A 21,846-nucleotide genomic window follows, 5' to 3' on the forward strand; every position below is an offset into this window, starting at 1 on the left:
CGGAACCTTGACGACGAGTCTGCCTGCCTTCATGATCCCCTGGACTCCAACATCGTCCCATTCTCACGTCCAAATACCCCACTAATCAGAATATGGAGTGGTTCAACCAGCCTGCCAAATGAAGACCCACAGTGACGCCCCTTTGAAACTCTTGTCAGATGCAGCATCTCCGTTCCCTTCACAGTGATCAGTCAACATTTCAAGCTGTTCACGCCTGTGATTGCCATACTATGCTTGCTGACAACACGAAAGACGAACAACGCTAATGCTTTCTGGTGGCCGTTCTACCTGACAGTGCAGACAAATGCAACTCTACAATCATTTACATACTCGCTGATGGTGTGTGTGTGTACGAAGTTACATTGTCATCCGGCCAAGCCCTCCGAGTGCTTCACTTCTTTTCTCGGGCACTGTACATTTGTAAGTAGGCTGTTTAGGTTTTTAAGTTGGCAACATCACGTAGCGCTCTGTATGAAAATCACTGGCTGTGCTGTGTGTGGCCGTGCGGTTAAAGGCGCTGCAGTCTGGAACCGCAAGACCGCTACGGTCGCAGGTTCGAATCCTGCCTCGGGCATGGATGTTTGTGATGTCCTTAGGTTAGTTAGGTGTAACTAGTTCTAAGTTCTAGGGGACTAATGACCTCAGCAGTTGAGTCCCATAGTGCTCAGAGCCATTTGAACCATTTTTTTGTGCGGTGTGCAGTCTGTGGCTGGTTGGCATTGTTGGAATATTCGCTATTGTAGTGTTGGGCAGTTGGACGTGAACAGCGCGTAGCGTGACGCAGTTGGTGAACCGCCAGCAGTGGTGGATGTGGGGAGAGAGGTGGCAGAATTTTGAGAGCGGATGATCTGGACGTGTGTCCATCAGAAAGAGTAAATTTGTAACTGTATATCATGAACTGATATATATATATATATATATATATATATATATGATGATTTTTGAATATTATTAAGATAAATACATTGTTTGTTCTCTATCAAAATCTTTCAAGCAAAGTATGCCTATCAGTAGTTAGTGCCTTCAGTAGTTTGAAGCTTTTATTTAGCTGCCAGTATTGGTGCTCGCTGTATTGCAGTAGTTCGAGTAACGAACATTTTTGTGAGGTAAGTGATTCGTGACAGGTATAGGTTATTGTTAGTCAGGGCCATTCTTTTGTAGAGATTATTGAATGTCAGATTGCGTTGCGCTAAAAATAGTGTGTGTCAGTTTAGTGATGATCAGAATAAGTAAAGAGGAAAATGTCAGAGGAAAATGTCAGAGTACGTTCAGTTTTGCTCATCTGTTGGAAAATCAAATAACGTAAGGGGTTTACCAGCACAGTAATTCATAAATTTTTCTAAGGGGAGGTTTCATATTTAATACAAAAATTATAGAATGAATCAATGATTTAAGCTGCATTACGTATTACGTGAGTTACGAATGACATTTTTGAATAACAATAAATAATGATGATTTCAGAATTATGACATGTATGGGATGCAAATGTGAAAGTCACAAATCTGCAGTAATTTACGAGGTTTGCCCAGAAAGTAATGCACCGCATTTTTTTCTCAGCCGAAAACAATGCTATGAACGTGAAACGTTACGTATATATTTCTGAAGTCTCCTGAATAAGTGCGCCAAGTTTCTGTCACTTCTGACAGACAGCGTAGCTGCAGGAAAGTTTCGGAACGGCGTCTGTAGGTGATGCACGTTACAAGCAACGTGCCATCATTAAATTTCTCACTGCAGAGAAAGAAACTGTGCAAGCCGCTGTGGCCGAGCGGTTCTAGGCACTTCGGTCTGGAACCGCGCGACCGCTACGGTTGCAGGTTCGAGTCCTGCCTCGGGCATGGATGTGTGTGATGTCCTTAGGTTAGTCAGGTTTAAGTAGTTCAAAGTTCTAGGGGACTGATGACCTCAGATGTTAAGTACTATAGTGCTCAGAGCCATTTGAACCATTTGAAAGAAACTGTGAGGTATATTCACAAATGCTTGTGCAGTCTACTGAGCATCTGCTGTCGACAGAAGTGCGGTTAGTTGCTGGGCACGGAGGGTGAAGCTATCAGAAGGAGGTTCGGCGGAGCTCCTCGATTTGCAGTTTTCGGGGATACCATCCACGGCTGTCACACCCGACATGTTGCAGCGAGCTGAAGCTGTCACTCGCGAGGACAAACGCATTACGACTCTGCAATAGGCGCTGCATCTGTCAATCAGCAAAGGACGTGTTGATGCAATTATCCGCACTCTTGGATATTCAAAAGTGTGTGCAAGATGGCTGCCACCGTATCTAACAGCGGATCACAAATCACACAGATAAAAATATTTGTCTTGATTTGTTGCAATTTTTTGAAGTTGAGGGGGAGGCCTTCTGGTCCCGGATTGTAACAGGTGATGAAACCTGGGTTCACCATTTTGAGCCCGAAGCAAAACGACAGTCGATGGAATGGCGCCATTGCCACTCCCACAGATGAAAAATATCAAAGCAACTGCTTCCGCCGGGGAGGTCATGATCACCATGTTCTGGGACTGTGAAGTTGTGATTCTCATTCATGTGATGTCAAGAGGCGGTACCATTAATTCAGAAGCACATGTCAACACATTAACAAAACTCAAGACGCGCTTCCAGCGACTTCGCCGGCGCAGCAACCCAGGAGATGTTTTGCTGCAACACGATAACGCTCGGCCCCACACAAGTCTGAACATATCGCAAAACAGGGTTGGACAGTGTTACCCCATCTACCCTACAGCCCTGACCTAGCCCCTTCGCCTCTTCGACTTCTTTGGGCCATTAAAGGAAGCCATTCGTGGAAGACATTTTGAAGACGATGGGGTGATTCACACAGTGAAGCACTGGCTCCGCCACCAGGAGGAGTATTGGTACCGATATGAAATATACACCCTTCTATCGCGCTGGAGGAAGGCCATAGAACTGGATGGAGGTTACCTGAAAAAATAAGGTGTGCAAATAAAACACCATTCTTTCGTGTGTGTATTTCTCATTATGTTCAATAAAGAATTGTTGAAGAAAAAAATGCGGTGCATTACTTTCTGGGCATCCCTCGTAAATAGATACAACTGTCACTCTCGTTTACAATGAGAAAAATTTTCAATTCAGTATAGTTTTATCATTTGCGGAGGTCATTAGTAACCCGATCACCACTAATCACAATTCTCAGTTAGCTCTGTGACGCTATAATGACTTTTTCATTTGTTCCGCAGACGTGATCTGAGACTTGATCGATATCTTAAACTCTTCTAATCGCCCCACCCATTCCCATTACTTCTAAAGCATCTTAATATTATAACTGAACTTTCTTGCGCGAATTATGCTTGTTTTTGACAACTGTGAATCTGATGATGTTCGTGTAAAGCGGTCTTCAATTGCAATATTCGTCTGAACACCGCTTTTCTTTTCTAGAAATGGCGATTATGGAGGCTGTGTGCTGTTGCCGTCCTGCGACCCCAGAACAGATTTACCCAGCCAGTTACGGGGACATGTAAGAGTGTAACGTGGAATACGAACCACGGTGCAGTTTGATGAACGAAACGATAAGGAACAGAAAACTCGTCGAACAGATTGAGAATTGAATCCGAGACCTTTGAACATTTAGTCAGACACGCTCTTACGCACCTAGTGATTACAGCTTTCCAATTATACGCACTTATTTATGATGAAACCCGTTTGATAGTCTCAGAAAGTTCTACATACGCGTGTAACGCTGACAGTATCGCCATCTGTAAATGAATACCAATAACTCTTTGTTTTGTCGGAGCGCGAATCAAGGCTCCATGTGATCCGCCCTTCTTCTTCCAAACTGGATGACGTAAAAATACGCTGCTGTAATGGAGAAACGCAGTCCATTAATACCACGCGCGATATAAATTGCAATACGCAACCCATAACAGAAACGAGTGTGACTTAATTTTATTGTATGTCAAACTTTGTCGGCAGCTGTTTTAGAACAATTACAAATAAGGTTTGGCGTAAAAAAAAGGACGAGCAAAAGAAAAAGAGACATTGTGACATATGTTGTGCATGATGCATAATTTGAGTGGAATATCCTATATCAGCGGGAAACGGATGTTGGGAAGGAGACCTCGTCTGGTAGTATTGTGTTACGGGATATCGCAAGAGCATGACGCAACGGAAATTGGCGTGGGTGAGATAAGGGAAAGATTGTGGGTTATATCGAGGAGATACCGGCACTAACGCCCATGCCACGTTGTACACGACTCTTCTCTCCGGAGAGGAAGGATACCCGCATAGGGCACTAACACTGACTTCAGAAGACCATATTTATTACCTAACAGTTCAATGTTTCTGCTACATATTAAAAGTATACAGATAAACCATATAATATGATGCAGAGTACGAGGATTATCATATCCTCCATCTCCGGCAAAATGCCTCCATAACTGGCTGGGTTAAGTCAGTTCCAATGTCGGAGAAACATTAGGTCCAGATGCAAAAATGAGAGACTGCAGTGCTCAAATCAGCCTGTAGGTTGTCACGCTATATTCTATTTTCTTACGGAATATAAAACTTTGCCAGTTTTCTTTCTGTGAGGAGAGTGAGACGGACATTTGGGCCAAGATGAATTTTAAAGGAACGCCTGTCATGCTGTAATTATTAGTGGTCAACAAGGTGGCAGTGACCGTCAGACATATTGTGTAGTCTGAAGAATGACTCCAGGAGAGCAGGTATATCTGCGTGGGAGGTAGCTGACGCTTAGCACTAGCCAGGTAACGGCAGCTAACAGATCTTCATAGTTCCCTCAGAACTCGTTTGAAAGACAGACTCTGCTTTTTGTAGGTACGACCGTTGAGAGTGGCAACAGAAAATAGCGCCTAACCGGACACTCTGCTGTCTTCTTGCTGGGGCCGAGTTTTTGAACAGCCTCACTTTTTTCGGTGTCCTGCAGCAGTCACCACATAACGTCCGCGTGATCAGTGTCTATCACAGACGACTTCGAGGTAGCCGCCATGTTGGCGAAAGTCTGGCTCTAACGTTTCATACACTTGTGAGAGCCACTGAAAAAGTAGTATACGAGACGTAAACGACCTACACGACTCACGCAATCAGAAGACAATTGCCGGGCGCATCTGCACACCATGCTCCATTGTTGCTCCTCATTGCTAGTATCTCTCCTTCTCGATCGTCTCAACCCATAGTGGATTCCTTGATATCATTTTCAAACTCTGACTTTCAACTAATGCGTGACCTAATATCAAATACCAGTACACTCTTTCCTCCCAATTTCAGAGCTTATTTTTCTGGTCTGCATGTACACTGTCTAGCCACTATCAAGCGGCTGAATAAACACATTTTGTTCGCCTGCTTAGCTCAGCGGTAACGTGCTTTCCTACCATGCAGCGGGCCCAGGTTCGATTCCCGGCCGGGTGTTCTGGACTGGATGTTCTGTTGTCCTCGTCATTATCTTATCATTTCCGACGAGCAAGTCGCCCAATGTGGCGTCACCTGAAACAAGGCTTGCAACCCGGCGGCCGAACACCCCCGGATGGGGCCTCCCAGCCAACAATGCCACACGATCATTTTTCAACCACCTTTCGGAGTGCGTACGAGGGACCGGTCTAACAAAAAAGCTCAAAACCTTAGACGCGCTGCGTGGTTATAATTAAACTGACGGTGTAACAATTGCTGCAGTGCGGTATCTATACATCGCACGGCGCTGAAACATCGTAAGTACATTCATTAATCGAAGCGCTTACGGAGAAGCTGAAAAAAAAATAATACCACTATCTGCCACCACGTGAAAATATGGCGCTGTAGGCAGCCGCAGTGTAAAATATTTACTACTTGACGTCAGTATGCTGCTTGCGAGGCCTACGAGAAAGACAGGACGCGGTGCGTACGTCACGAGGGTAAGTCTGAGCTAGCTCGCTCGCTCAGATCAGCAGTCGAAATGCGTTTCTGATCGTGTTAACTCGTAACTCTGTATTTACGTAGTAACTAGAATTGCATATTCTACTGAAATATGTTTTTATAGAGTCTTACTGATTACTAGCGCTACAACAAAATACACTACTGTGCAGTAGCTGTAATTCAAGATCTATGCTCTGCATAAATTTTATAAGTGCTCATTTATAGCTTTTAGTTTCTACTATTTAACGGATCTCCTTTCGTGCAAGATGTAGTGCCTCTTCCAATCTACGAGCGGTTCTAGGCTCTCCAGTCTGGAATCCGCGCGACCGCTACGGTAGCAGGTTCGAATCCTGCCTAGGGCATGGATGTGTGTGATGTCCTTAGGTTAGCCAGGTTTAAGAAGTTCTAAGTTCTAGGGGACTGATGACCTCAGAAGTTAAGTCCCATAGTGCTCAGAGCCCAGCCAGCCAGTAGAGCCGTAACAAATTATTAGTAGGCATATGGACTTTCTATCGCTGTACGACTAATAAACAATAAGACTCCATAATAGCTTATTCACAGTAGAAGACGCAATTCTCATTCGGACGTAAACACGCAGCTACTAGTTGACAGGTTCAGGAGCGTAGATTGTCTGCTGAGCTGAGCGGGCGAGTCAGGGCTATCTTCGTGACACACGCGCCGCGGCCTGTCTTTCTCGTGGCCCTCGGCTGTTTGTTGCTTGGCGGCGCGTGTTTATTTCTTTTGCGAAGTAACTGTTGGTGTAATGAGTTAAGATGGTTTTCTGTACGGAACGCAGTGGCACTTGAGAAGAAGGATCGTGCACTGTTGGTAAAGTTGATTTTATCTGAACGACAGAAGTAGTAGCGCTGCAATGCGGGAACATCGCCGAAAGGAACAGCTGCGAAAACGCCACATATCAATAAATGGGCTAAAGAATATCATCAAGAAATTTAGAGAAACAGGTAAATTAGACTGTGCAGCAGGGACATTGGTTTGGGTTATACGGCCCGTTCACATCGAGATCATTAGTTGGAGGGGGGGGGGGGGGGAAGGGGGAGACGTAGTCCATTCCCATGGCACTTTGTTGGTAACGTTGCTGTAGCTATAACCAACCTTGCAGCACATGCCTCAAATTCTTCAGCCAGTGCTCAGACTGTATCTTGGGAATTGTCTCTCCTCTGGTCAACAGTTCAGTAGATTTTGCGGAGCATTTTACACTGGTATCCCTACAAGATTCAGAGTGTGCACCGAGCGAAGCCCCAAGACAGGCTACAACGCCGTGGCTTTGCCCTTGTTTATTGTTTTTGTTCAAGAATGTGAATGGATGACACGTGACCGCGGAACAGCCTTTCGACGAACGAGGGACGTTTTATTCTGTACGGTGCCGTGAATGCACGGACCTGTCACATATGGGGCTCTTCTCCGCCATATCTCTGCAGAAACATCCGCTCCACTCAGCTTATGCGACTGTGTGGTGTGGTTTCACAAGCACCTTGATTCTGTCCTTTTCCCTTCGCAGGTGTGTTAGATGCAACGTGACATCTGTATGCTATAAGACCTTCTTGTGTAACACGTGATTCCAGCTTTGCAAGAACGCAACTGTGTTTAAACCACTTATTTCATGCAGGTTGGCATGACACCACATGTCGTTTGCCATTAGAAAGGCCGCGTCATCTGTAGGCAATTTCCAGATTCACCGACTTAAATCCACGTGATTTCTGTTATGGAGATATCCGAAAGATAGTGTCTATAAGGGACGTATCCAGACTCTTCCTGATCTGAAGGATGGCATATGACGACATATCGCTCTGATTGCAACGGATATACCGTGCTACGGATGCAGCGTGTTGCTGAGTCGGGAGACCATACTGCCAACATGTTGTCACTTGTGATCATATCCTTATAAATGCGCCGGAACCACCGTTATCGTTCAGAAGTCCGCCCCCGGTAGCTGAGTTGTCAGGGCGACAGAATGTCAATCCTAAGGGCCAGGTTCGATTCCCGGCTGGGTCGGCGATTTTCTCAGCTCAGGAAGTGGGTCTTGTGTTGTTCTAATCATCATCATTTCACCCCCATCGACGCGCAAGTCGCCGAAGTGGCGTCAAATCGAAAGACTTGCACCCGGCGAACGGTCTACCCGACGGGAAGCCCTAGTCACACGAAATTTACATTTATCGTTCAAAAGATTAATTGTGACTCATCACATTCATGTGCTAAAGTAGTTTCATAAACCAAACTTGTACAGTAAGTTTAAGACGTCTTTGTACACTTTACAAGTTATTCAGTGATGTTTTGACAACGTGCTCCACATCTCCAAAGGAAACTGTGCAACAACATTGTTCTGTTATGTGAGGTTGCATACAACGACTTCGGTAGGGGCAGCTGAATAATCCTGTATACTAATCGTTTAATTGGGTTATATACCGGAAATGTGTTACTTACAAACTTCCCATTTTCATATCTACTGCTAATTTCGTTGCTTCGGATGGTGATACTCAAGTTATAGGCCAACTTTTCTGAACCATTTACGGAAGATAGTACCATTAAGAAAAAAAAGGTACAGAGACATCCAAAGCCTGAAACTTGGAAGGTAAGAGACGAGGTACTGGCAGAAGTAAAGCTGTGAGGACGGGGCGTAAGTCGTGCTTGAGTAGCTCAGATGGTAGAGCACTTGCCCGCGAAAGGCAAAGGTCGCGAGTTCGAGTCTCGGCCCGACACATAGTTTTAATCTTCCAGGAAGTTTCATATCAGAGCACACTCCGCTGCAGAGTGAAAATCTCATTCTGGAAACATCCACCAGGCTGTGACTGAGCCATGTCTCCGCAATATCCTTTCTTTCAGGACTGCTTGTCCTGCTTGGTTCACAGGAGAGCTTCTGTAAAGTTTCGAAGCTAAGAGACGAGGTACTGGCAGAAGTAGAGCTGTGAGGACGGGGCGTGAGTCGTGCTTGGGTAGCTCAGATGGTAGAGCACTTGCCCGCGAAAGGCAAAGGTCCTGAGTTCGAGTCTCGGCCAGGCACACGGTTTTAATCCGCCAGGAAGTTTCATATTAGCGAACACTCCGCTGCAGAGTGAAAATCTTATTCTGGGAACATCCCCCAGGCTGTGACTAAGCCATGTCTCCGCAATATCCTTTCTTTCAGGAGTGCTAGTCCTGCTTGGTTCGCAGGAGAGCTTCTGTAAAATTTGGAAGGTAGGAGACGAGGTACTGGCAGAAGTAGAGCTGTGAGGACGGGGCGTGAGTCGTGCTTGGGTAGCTCAGATGGTAGAGCACTTGCCCGCGAAAGGCAAAGGTCCTGAGTTCGAGTCTCGGCCCGGCACACAGTTTTAATCAGCCAGGGAGTTTCATATTAGCGAACACTCCGCTGCAGAGTGAAAATCTCAACCTGGAAACATCCAAAGCCTGTATAACCTACACCGCTAATTAAACAAAGAATGATTGTAGTCACTTGGATAAGTATGGCGGAAGTAAGGTATGTCTTGATCCAAAAATACCGTGTAACTCGTGGCCAGTCCTCACTTGTATCTTTTACAGCGTAATTCCGTTTACTAAACATCGCTCAGTCGTCTCTGAGAGGGAACTTATATCGATTATGCAGCTGTCGCCTGTTTGGATACCGTTACTGATACCGTCACACAGCATTAGGTGGCTTGCGGAGTATGATGCAGATGTAGATGAGCATATAACGACGTCGGCAGGGGCAGCTGAATCACCCTGAGAAGTAAGTGTGAAGAACCAGGCCGGATGGGGCAGAATAGGAGGACAAGATCCAACCAGTCCAAAGACTGATGACGAAAAAAGCACGAGAATAAAGTCAAGTTCTACAAATGGACAGTTTTTGTCAAATGAATCGTGGAACTTGGCTGTGAAGTAATACACGTGTTCACTTAGATGGGGAAAGAAACAATATGTGCAGTTTTAATATGAGTACTGAATCGATTGGTTCTTCCAACACACTCTCCAGACATACCAATGGCGAAGAAATAAATAAACATTCAAGTGACATAGCGTAGCGACGTTTCGCCTCAATATTCAAGGAGAGAAGGACGACACCTTGTTTCAGATTACGCAGGTGTTTTTCAGAAATCAGCGTGACGACATACCTTCAGCGTCATCGAGGCCGCCGTCGTCGTGCAGGAAGCGGAACTCGTTCAGGTACTCCTGGTAGTCCTCATCGTGGTCCGCCTCCATCACTCCTGCAACAAAGGCAGGCAGCACATAAAACAGGGGCAGTTTTAATGGTAACAGCGCACGCCCCATCATCACAATATCGGATCCAGCACTAAATCACATTACTATAAGCGTTAAGAGATGTGTACACATACACACACACACACACACACAAACACATACATACACACACACACATAGAGACAAAACCAGAAGACGAAGCGAGAAGCTAGTGCTACTCGAACCTGGCCCAGAAGCTATGTCAAAATGTCGTGTCACTTGATGCGACCACGAAAGTCGATAGCAGTCGACGAACTCCAACATTGGAGACGCTATATTGGTCCTATTTCCGTGTATGCGTATTGTTTCTTGGCTATATGACAGTATACGGTTTCAAGGCAAGGGCGCACTGAAGATTTATCACAAACACATCACTCTTATTACGATCTGTCTCAGTTACATGTTAGTTCATGACGGATTGGTGGTAAAAGCCTTCGGGAGATTATAAGATAAATGATAATATTGTTCTTAGCTGCTTGGGTTCAGCGAGGCCGTGTGGATATTATAGAAACGCCGAGTTTCAGAGTTGAACTAAGTACGTCCGCGTCCTGTTATAGGCTAAAATGTTTTTTCATCTTGGCGTTTGTAGTAGATCCTCGGACCAGCAAAGATGTTTTTATATTCTTTCTTGTAAAAGATACTTGGCCGTTTTTTTCCTCATATGTCGCGATTTCCGAGGGTGTGTTTGGGCAGGTACCTAACAGCACAGATTCAACTGCTGCAAATGAAACGATACTTTATATTCTTTCTTGTCAAAATCGCTTTTTATTTCCGAATATGCCGTGACTTCCGTGGGTGCGTATGCGGGAACTTCGTGGACAGCTAGCAAAGCTACTGTCGCTCACTGCTTAGTGTGTCGACAGTTACCGACTTTTGGAGTCTCATCTAGTTGCACGTCATTGCAACGTCACTTCTGTGCCACATTAGAGTGACACTGACAAAGGAAACTCCCCATCGCCACTCCCCTCACATTTAGTTGCAAGATGACCCAGTGGATAGCCCGTCAAAAACTGAACACAGATCAGTCATGAAAACAGGAAGAAGGTGTACTGAACAGTGAAAAAAGAAGCAAAATTGAAACAGAGAACGGTCCAAGCGCAATACGTGCAACTTCGAAGGAATAGGACGACCCACACGTCGTGGTTGTGTGGTTACGGTGTTGGACAACGAAGGGGGAGATCCATGTTCAAAACTCCCTCGTGTCGTTTATTTATTTACAAAGTTATGATCTGTCCGTCCAGTCATTGACGTGTCTGTCCTTCTGTAGTCTTGGAAACTGTCATACTATACAATGATTATAGAATTATTCATGTGGTAAGAATATATTACCATCCCAAGTAAAAGTAATAAATAGTGAGAGCAGGCGAGACGCAGCATAGATCTCTCACAGAAATGAAAACATCAAGTAAACGGGTGTGAAGTATGTTACAACAAAGGATTCAAGATTCCTTGGCTCTTCGTATGTTCTCGAAGTTGCAAATCTTTAAGCCCGGACCGTTCACTATTTCAATTTTGCTTTTCTTTTTTCAAAAGTCGGTGTACCTTCTTCCTGTTCTATTGATCTGTGTTCAGCTTTTGACGGGCCATGCACTGGGCCACCCTACCACTAAATCTAAGGAAGTGCGATGGGGAGTTTCAAAAAAATGGTTCAAATGGCTCTGAGCACTATGGGACTTAAGAGGTGAGGTCATCAGTCCTCTAGAACTTAGAACTACTTAAACCTAACTAACCTAAGGACATCACACACATCTATGCCCGAGGCAGGATTCGAACCTGCGACCGTAGCGGTCGCGCGGTTCCAGACTGAAGCGCCTAGAACCGCTCCGTCACTCAGGCGATGGGGAGTTTCCTTTGTAAGCCTCGTCGGTACCGGCTCTGTGTGAAGTAGAACTGCGAAGTGCAGAGAAAAACCAAGAACAGAGGTTCGGGCCAGCGCGCCACGGCTGGTGTAGAAGCTGCTCCCAAAGGAGGAAGGGTCGGCCGGTAGTCATTTGTTTTTGGCTCCAGCCAACGCACACCTAGCTGCCAGTACCGTTTGTTGTGCCCATTGTAGGCTGCTCTGTTCCTGCGTCGTATTTCACTCTATTTTGCGCTGTATCCTTTTTTTGGTAAGTGCTTGTGATAGTTGCAGTTGCACTCTTTATTCAACAAGTCAATACATAAGACGATTTCACTTTTGATTAACAGCAATATTTAAACGGTTTTTACCTCTGAGTGTGATTTCTGCTGTCGCAGAAGCCTGAAGTACAGGCTCAGGTGCCTGTACTTGAGTGAGGCTGGGGTGGCTTAAAACATTGTAGAATACCCATTACAGATCACGTACAATGTTGAAACTGTCTAGTCTTATCGTTTTTTGTATACTTTGCGTTCTCTAGGTAGAGTGGACTACTCGATTAATAGCCCACTGTAGTGTCAATGGCTTCCCAGCCAAACACCAGCCAAGATGGTAGTGGAATGGAAGGAGATCAACTGGAAATAGCTGGGAAAGAGTTATCAGCTTCGGCATTCGCCCGAAAACCTTGGTCAGACCCGGGGGATGGTAAATATTTTTAATTAAATACTGGGACAATAAAGCCTAGACAACCTTGCCTAGATAGCCGAGTGGGTTAACGCTCCGCTTCCAGGACTCTGATACGCGGACCTGCCGTACCGCCTCAGATAAATGCCACGGAAAAGGAGGAGGAGGAGGAGGAGGAGGAGGAGGAGGAAGAACAAAATGGTTCAGACAAAAAAAGACGATATTCTTTAGTGTAGGCATAGGTGTATTGGTTTATACATAATAAAGCTGTTGTTTGAAAAGGTACATGTGTTGAAGGAATTAATATACCAGGTTATCCAGCTGCCCCTACCTATGGGTTTTATGCAACCAGCAACGCCATCAAATATCTCACACAAGTTTTTCGTACTCTCTCATTCACTATAAATAAACTATTAGTCCTACAGAAAACAATGAACATGAGCTTTTTATAGGAAATTTAATGTAGTTAGGTTTTGTACTGTGACACATTTTCGCTAGAGGCCCTAGTGTTCGAGTTTTTCAAGAAAAAAGTACAAAAGTGACCTTCAACCGCTTTTTTTGTTGAATAATTCGAAAACTGTAGCCTCCAGCGAATATCTCAGTATAAAATGTAATTAATTTAATTTCCTACAAAAAACGTCCTGTCCATTTTTTCCTGTTGGGCTAATAGTCTGCACATAGCGAGCGAGAGAATATGGAAATCGCGCAAACGGTTTTCGAAGATGTTGTGCGTTGCATAAAATCCAGAGATACAGGCGGCTAAATCATCCTGTACATGGAGAAAATACAAAGAAAAGATGTTTGGATTTGCAGATGATGTAGTGATAGCCCAATCTGAAACAGGCTCCAAAATTTCATAGAAGGCATGAACAACGTGTTTCGGGAAGATATGTTATGAAAATAAATACTAAATAAACAGGAAGCGTAGTATGTAGTAAAATTTCAATAGCAGTAAACTTACATCTGGATGGAGAGAATCTGAACCCACTACTCCTATCTGCATCCACTTGCACTTGCAAAGTTTGTCAGTAGAATAATGTGTGAGTCTCTAAATAAGCAATGGTTCCCAGTGGTTTGCATTGCCAGCGCACCACGTTAGCTGCGGAGTCACTACCCTCTCAAGGTCGCGCCCACTGCATACCTGTTACGTCATGTGCTTAACTTGGCGTTCGTTACAGCATACATAACGCTGCACCCGCGACGAACGTATTAACGAGACACCCAAGACGCTTCGCAGCAGATCTGCATAACGGAAAACCCAATATTTAGCGGCAAGTTAATATGTTGACGATTTTCTTCCGACCATGAAATCTGTAGCTATACAATAATTTTTCAACGGCTTAATGCTACATTTTTGTACAAGATGTGTCTTTTAATTTGGCACCTTAAAACATCGCAAAAAATAAGTATAAAACAAAAAAACAGCTAAGGTAGTGACCTGAAACCAATGAAACTCAAACAAGGGTAATTACAATGTTACGTTGATGGAATTAGACTGGGAAATTACTCGCTGTAAATAGTAGAGGAGATTTTCTATTTCAGTATTGAAATAACTTACGTTGGCAGAAAGAGAGAACTACGATAAAATCATATATAAACTTAAGTGTTAGGGAGTGTTTTCTGAAGTTATTTACTTAGTGTGTAGGCTTACGTGTATGTGAAACGTGGATGCCACGGACTACAGAGTATAAGGTTTATAAAAGCTTCGGAGATATGGTGCCACAGAAGAATGTTGACTATTAGATGGGTATATCGAGAAACAAACGAGGAGGTACAATGGAATCGACAGAAAAGAAAATTATGGCACAACTTGGCTGAAATGAGCGATAGGTTGGTAGGGCACTGAGGTATCAGGCAATACACTACTGGCCATTAAAATTGCCACACCAAGAAAAAATGCAGATGATAAACGGGTATTCATTGGACAAATATATTATACTAGAACTGACATGTGATTACATTTTCACGCAATTTGGGTGCATAGACGCTGAGAACTCAGTACCCAGAACAACCACATCTGGCCGTAATAACGGCCTTGATACGCCTGGGCATTGAGTCAGAGCTTGGATGATGTGTACAGGTACAGCTGCCCATGCAGCTTCAACAGGATACCACAGTTCATCAAGAGTAGTGAGTGGCGTATTGTGACGAGCCAGTTGCTCGGCCACCATTGACCAGACGTTTTCAATTGACGAGAGATATGGAAAATGTGCTGGCCATAGCAGCAGTCGAACATTTTCTGTATCCAGAAAGTCCCGTACAGGACTTGCAACACGCGGTCGTGCATTATCCTGCTGGAATTTAGGGTTTCCCAGGGATCGGATGAAGGGTAGAGCCACGGGTCGTAACACATTTGAAATGTAACGTCCACTGTTCAAAGTGCCGTCAATGCGAACAATAGGTGACCGAGACGTGTAACCAATGGCACCCCATACCATCACGCCGGGTGATACGCCAGTATGGCGATGACGAATACACGCTTCCAATGTGCGTTCACCGCGTTGTCGCTAAACACGGATGCGATCATCATGATTCTGTAAACAGAATCTGGATTTATCCGAAAAAATGACGTTTTGCCATTCGTGCACCCAGGTTCGTCGTTGGGTACACCATTGCAGGCGCTCCTGTCTGTGATGCAGCGCCAAGGGTAACCGCAGCCATGGTCTCCGAGCTGGTACTCCATGCTGCTGCAAACGTCGTCGAACTGTTCGTGCAGATGGTTGTTGTCTTGCAAACGTCCCCATCTGTTGACTCACAGATCGAGACGTGGCTGCACGATCCGTTACAGACATGCGGATAAGATGCCTGTCATTTCGACTGCTAGTGATACGAGGCCGTTGGTATACAGCACGGCGTTCCGTATTACCCTCCTGAACCCACCGATTCCATATTCTGCTAATAGTCACTGGATCTCGACCAACGCGAGCAGCAATGTCGCGATACGATAAACAGCAATCGCGATAGGCTACAATCCGACCTTTATCAAAGTCGGAAACTTGATTTCTCCTCCTCACACGAGGCATCACAACAACGTTTCACCAGGCAATGCCCGTCAACTGCTGTTTGTGCATGAGAAAAAAATGGTTTAAATGGCTCTGAGCACTATGGGACTTAACATCTATGGTCATCAGTCCCCTAGAACTTAGAACTACTTAAACCTAACTAACCTAAGGACAGCACACAACACCCAGCCATCACGAGGCAGAGAAAATCCCTGACCCCGCCGGGAATCGAACCCGGGAACCCGGGCGTGGGAAGCGAGAACGCTACCGCACGACCACGAGATGCGGGCTGTTTGTGCATGAGAAATCGGTTGGAAACTTTCCTCATGTCAGCATGTTGTAGGTGTTGCCACTGGCATTAACCTTGTGTGAATGCTCTGAAAGGCTAATCATTAGCATATCACAGCATCTTCTTCCAATCGGTTAAATTTCGCGTCTGTAGCACGTCATCTTCGTGGTGTAGCAATTTTAATGGTCAATAGTGTATATTACAGGCACGTGAAATATATGCGACATGTTTTGCGAGCAAAGCTGTGGGTAAAAAACGCCTTCTAAACCACTGGATGGATTTCATCCAAACTTGGTACGCATATTACTTACTACCTGGAAAGAAATACCGTGAGGGTAACAACCAGGAAAGATCTATGTTGGGTGAGGGGGCAGCGATGACGTGGAGACAGAAGGGGGAGGAAGAGATGGACAGATAGAGAGGGACAGAGGACATGGATGCACATATGGGGGAGGAGGGGATGGACAGAGACAGAGGTAGGAGGAGATGGAAGGAGTGACGAGGAGATAGAGGGGGCAGCAGGAGATGGCTTAAGAGGATGGACGAGCTTATGTGCAGAAGGGGAAGATGTACAGAGGAAGAGGAGGTGGACCGAAAGAGGGGGTAGAAGGAGATGAATAGGAGTCCCGCATAACTGCTGTACTAAAATTTCTTCCATTCCTTAGGCTGTGTGGTATCGCAACCACATGCAGAATATTTGAACTAAACACTGTCTTGGGCGCAACGTATTCTTCTGTTAACAACGCGTTTCGCTTTCGTGGGGCATCTTCAGATTATCTTACCACTTCACTTTTACACCAAACTGAATACAATAAAACGACTCTGTGCTAGACTGAAGCACGTGTTCAATTGAAAAATTGTGTACTGGTCACCAAATAAGAAGCCACCAGCTGATAAAAAGATGAATTTAATTGACGCGTTTCGGGCAGAACCCATCCTCAGATTGTCTGCAAACCAGATATACACAGGAAATAACAGAAAATGTAACTATACAAAGCATATACAAGAGCATGAAACTACTAGTATCGTCAAAATTAAACAGCTGAAATACAACTCATGAGCATCTGGAATCAGATGCATAAAGACAGTATGTAACAAACAAAGCTGTCATGGCAGACTAACCGACTAGCTACAAGGTGATAAGCAGGAAGACAATGTAAGCCACTAGAGGGTGGTGATGAATACAAAAGTAATGCCACGTTGCGACAAAAGCAGCATTTTTTTTCTTTTCCATAAGAAATGTAGCATACAAATTGAAAGTTTTGGAAAAGTTCACAAAGTGTGAATAATAAAATGAACGAAGAATAGAAATTTACGGCTCTGTAGGAAATACCGTCTACAAGGAAAGACCCACGAGTAAAATGACAGACAATCAGGATAAAATTCCAGAACAGTTACATAAATTCAAACTTTCATACAAAGTTACACGAATCAAACAAGTGAAGGAAACAATTTAATAAGGTGCAATAAAATAGAAGTAATAAAAGCAATCGTAATATGGGGCAAGGACACTTAAACCATTACAATATTAAGTGAGGGAGATCGTGCAAGTAAAACTCGTTAAAACGTAAAATAAATAATGTAGTAATAAAAGACCATGGGAAAAGCAAACGAAAATAGAGGGCGTAATGTAATTTCCAAAAAATGTTAGGCTAAGCAATAACAAGTACCAATTCGGTACATGAGCATTAATTATAATAAAAGTTGTCAAGGATTTGGCGATTCAAACCCTCAATAAATACATGTAACAAAAGTGATCAAGTATGGGAAACAGCTGCATGAAGGTGGAAGCATAAATAATGGGATAACACATGTGGGAATGCATGGAAACACGGCTCCAGTATTTCACTGAATATTTTAAAGAACCACGTGTGCCTAGAAGACAGCTGTTCATTCAAAATTAAAAAAAATTCTACTTTTGTCGTTTCGTCGGACTACTGTGGTTTTCATCATCGCCCTATGGTGGCTTAAATTGTCTTCCTGGCTATCGCGTTGTAGCTAGTCCGCTAGTCTACCATGACGGTTTTGTTTGTTACATACTGTCTTTACAAATCTGATCACCAAGATGTTCATGGTATGTATTTCAGCTGTTTAATTTTGACAGCACTTGTAGTTTCTACATCTGCACCCACATCTAGATGGCTACTTTGTAAATTACACTCAAGTGCCTGGCAGAGGATTCAGCGAGCCACCTTCACAATAAGTATCTGTTATTACACTCTCGAACAGCGAGCGGGAAAAAAGAAAAACTCTATCTTTCCGTGCGAGTTCTGATTTCCCTTATTTTTTTACGATGATCGTTTCTCCCTATGTAGGTCGGCGTCATCAAAATATTTTCACATTTGGGGGAGAAAGGTGGTGATTGAAATTCTGTGCAAAGATCCCGCCGCAACGACAAATGTCTTTGTTTTAATGATGTCCACCCAATATCCTGTATCGTGTCCGTGACACTCTCTGCCCTATTTGTCTACAATACAAAACGTGCTGCCCTTCTTGGAACTTTCTCGATGTATTCCGTTAATCCTATCTGGTAAGGATCTAACATCGCACAGTAGTAGGCCTACTCCAAAAGACGACGGACAAGCGTAGTAGTAGATCTGTTGCATCTTCTAAATGTTCTGTCAGCAAAACGCAATCTTTGGTTTGCTTTACCCACAGAATTTTCAGTGTTCCTACCAATTTAAGTTGTTCGTAATTGTAATGCCTATGAATTTACTTGAATTTACGGCCTTTAGATTTGATTGATTTGTCGTGTAACTGAAGTTTAACGGTTTCCTTTTAGCACTCATGTGGATGCCCTCACACTTTTCATTATTTGGGGTCAATTGTCAAATTTCGCACCAGAATGATATCTTATCTATATTATTTTTCAATTGGTTTTGGTCTTCTGATGACTTTACTAGACGATAAACGACAGCATCAGCTGCAGACAACCTGAGACTGCCGCTCAGATTGTCTCCTGAATCGTTTATGTAGATAAGGAACAACACTAGGTTGGGGAACGCCATAAATCATTTCTGTTTTACTTGGTGACTTTACCTCAGTTACAACGAACTGTGACCTCTCTGATAGGAAATCACGAATCCAGTCGCATAACAAGAGACGATATTCAATGTTCCATAAGCCCGCAATTCGATTAGAAGCCGCTTTTGAGGCACGGTGTTAAAAGGCTTCTGGAAATATAGAAATACAAAATCAGTTTGAAATCTCTTGTCGACAGCACTAAACTCTTCGTGTGAGTGAACTAGTTGTGTTTTCTAAATCCGTGTTGACTGTGTGTCAATAGACCTTTCTCTTCAAGGTAATTCATAATGTTCGAACAAAATATATGTTCCAAAATCTGCTGCATAGTTTCATACTCAATATGGTCGCACTCTTCCTGCGTGACTTTATGTCACAATTACGAGGAGGAAATCAACAGAGATGAGGGCGCAGAAGACGGAGAGGCAGAGGGGGAAGGAAATGGACTAATAGAATTGGAATAAATACTAGAATGAATACCCGGGCTACGATGGGTACTCGGCTAAAAAAGATGTGCCTAAAAATGACTAGCGTGAAGGACTGCAGTAACAGCACTGTATGTGTGTGTGTGTGTGTGTGTGTGTGTGTGTGTGTGTGAGTGACTGTGTGTGTGTGTGTGTGTGTGTGTGTGTGTGTGTGTGTGTGTGTGTTTATGTGTGTGTGTTTGTGTGTTCCGAAAGGACACATACCATCGCCTTTCGAGGAAATTTTCGAGTCAACACACAAACTAACAAAATGAACAATTAGAGAGACTAAAGTCAAGGGAGCAATATGCATTATAATCCTGTGAAAGTAGACGCATTGTAATAATTGATATATAATCCTATGACGGATGTACAGTAATTAGACGCTAACGACAACGTAGCAAGGTAATGTGATAAGGGCCAAGGATTACGGCGAAAGCCCACAGTATACAGACCTTGTCAATAAATGCCAGATAACGCGATCGAGCCCCGTGAATACTTATTGTCTAAATATGTTAAGCCTTTCTGTCACTTCTTGTCTACCAGGGGTTATATCATTATCCACATTAAGCCACAAACTGATGGAGTTTAGTGAAATGTCGTTACCCTAACGGCTAAAAATACGAAAAACGGTGATGTTCTTTAGAGAAGTCAGTATTTGCGACAGACTATAGCATGATTCTGCTTCCAACGACATACATTTCGCGTAAGGACCAGGAAGACAAGATAAGACGAATCTGGGCTCGTACAGGAGCGTGTAGAGAGCAGACTGCAGTTTTTCCATCGGTCCATTTGCGACTGGAACAGGAAAAGGAATGACTACAAGGTGTACAAGGTACCATCCGCCGTGCACCGTATGATGACTTGCAGGGTATGTATGTAAATTTGGAAAAACTTCAGACGTCCTAAGTTTCTGGAACTCGAATAAATATTTAAGAAAGGAAGTCTTATTAAAACAGTGATAGGTCATTTTGCTCACAGACTGCAAATCCCCTTAAGACGCATCATTAAATCTTCCTTCGAGTTGTTTATTCTTTATATAGTACATTATACGCTTAGCACTGAGATGCTTCCATATACTGATAAATCAGACCAATAAATGTCGCCACGCGAGGTATCCGCGTGGCCTTCGGTGCCTTGCCAAGGTTCGCGCGGCTCCAACAGTCGGAGGTTCGAGTCCTCCCTCGGGCATGAATGTGTGTGTTGACCTTAGCGTAAGTTAGTTTAAGTTAGAAGTTAGATTAAGTAATGTGTAAGCCTAGGAGCCGATGACCTCAGCAGTTTTTTTCCATAGGAACTTACCATCACAATAAATGTAAATTTGAGAGTTTTGTACCACAATCGGGAAAAAAACCCTTATAGTAGGGCCGGCCACTGCGTGCCAAAACCTTCACGCGTGCAGGGTCCGCGGGCGTGTCAAGACTCGGCCTGTCACTCGGATTTGCTCGGTTCTTCTCGGAAGTACTCGGAACAGTCGCGACATTTCATTTTAGCAACGCTGCGGCATTTCTCCGTCGGCACAACTCTCTTGAGTTCGGCAGAATCGTGATGTCAGCGATGTTTGCCTTTTGCTGTTTGTGGTATGGAGGATGTTCACAGGTCCAGTGGCAGCTTGCACAAAAATACGCAGTCTAGCGATCTGTCGTCACAATTCCCTAAAATGAGTGGGAATGACAGAAGAGAGGGATGAGAATAGAGAATTCTCTATTTGAATAAGAGACGGATACTACTTATTTGCTATGAAACGACATTATAGTACCATGCAGAAAGAATTTAAAGATTTGGTCGACAATGAAAGAGCAAAAACTTACGAGGATTGATAGACGAGATTTATTATTCTGTACATCAAGAAGCACATTGTGCTAAATTTGCAAGCATGGAACACTTGCTGCGAATAGTAAAATTCCTGAAGTCGCTGCTGCTACGATATTTCGATCGATATATTTGTGTGAAAGATCTTTTTTCAATAATGAAACCAAATAAATCATGATTACATGACAACTTGAGTGTGAAACTCTATATAATTGTCTGCATCTGCGCGTATGCCGACGGTACGTACCAGATAAACATTATATGTTCAGCACGCCATAAGTAATTAATTAACACAGAAAAGTTGTTTTGTTTGTGACCTACGTTGTTGAGAAAAGTGAAATATAAATACAGTGCGACTGCATTGTAATTTGCATGCTGCGCCTTCTCTGTTTTCCCCTCTTCCCCCTCCTCACGCTAAAACAGAGGCGCGTGAAGGTGGGGAAAATGTGAAGCGAGGCTGAGTGCTTTGGTACTCGAGCCCTGGCATGGCCCACGAGGCGAATTCTAGACCTCCCCTACCCTTAAATTTATGTCACATACTAAGGTCCATGGTCGTTCGGCCGTGTAAAACGTTTATGAATCCAAAGATACGGTCATTCATGTCACATACTTTGAGGCTCGAAAAATCACTCATCAAAACC

The 21,846-nt window shown here is 43.9% G+C and overlaps 1 protein-coding gene across 1 annotated transcript in view; it reads right to left on the reverse strand.

Moving 5' to 3' along the window:
* Positions 1–21,846, reverse strand: part of LOC126456967 (rho GTPase-activating protein conundrum) — a 235,593-nt gene that overhangs the window by 101,697 nt on the left and 112,050 nt on the right. Inside the window, exon 2 of the mRNA XM_050092904.1 lies at positions 9,973–10,065. Coding sequence (XP_049948861.1) covers positions 9,973–10,060 — 88 coding nt within the window. The 5' untranslated portion in view covers positions 10,061–10,065. The remainder of the gene's footprint in view (positions 1–9,972; positions 10,066–21,846) is intronic.

The sequence above is a fragment of the Schistocerca serialis genome, chromosome 2 (assembly GCF_023864345.2).
Source record: "Schistocerca serialis cubense isolate TAMUIC-IGC-003099 chromosome 2, iqSchSeri2.2, whole genome shotgun sequence".
NCBI classification, from domain to species: domain Eukaryota; kingdom Metazoa; phylum Arthropoda; class Insecta; order Orthoptera; family Acrididae; genus Schistocerca; species Schistocerca serialis.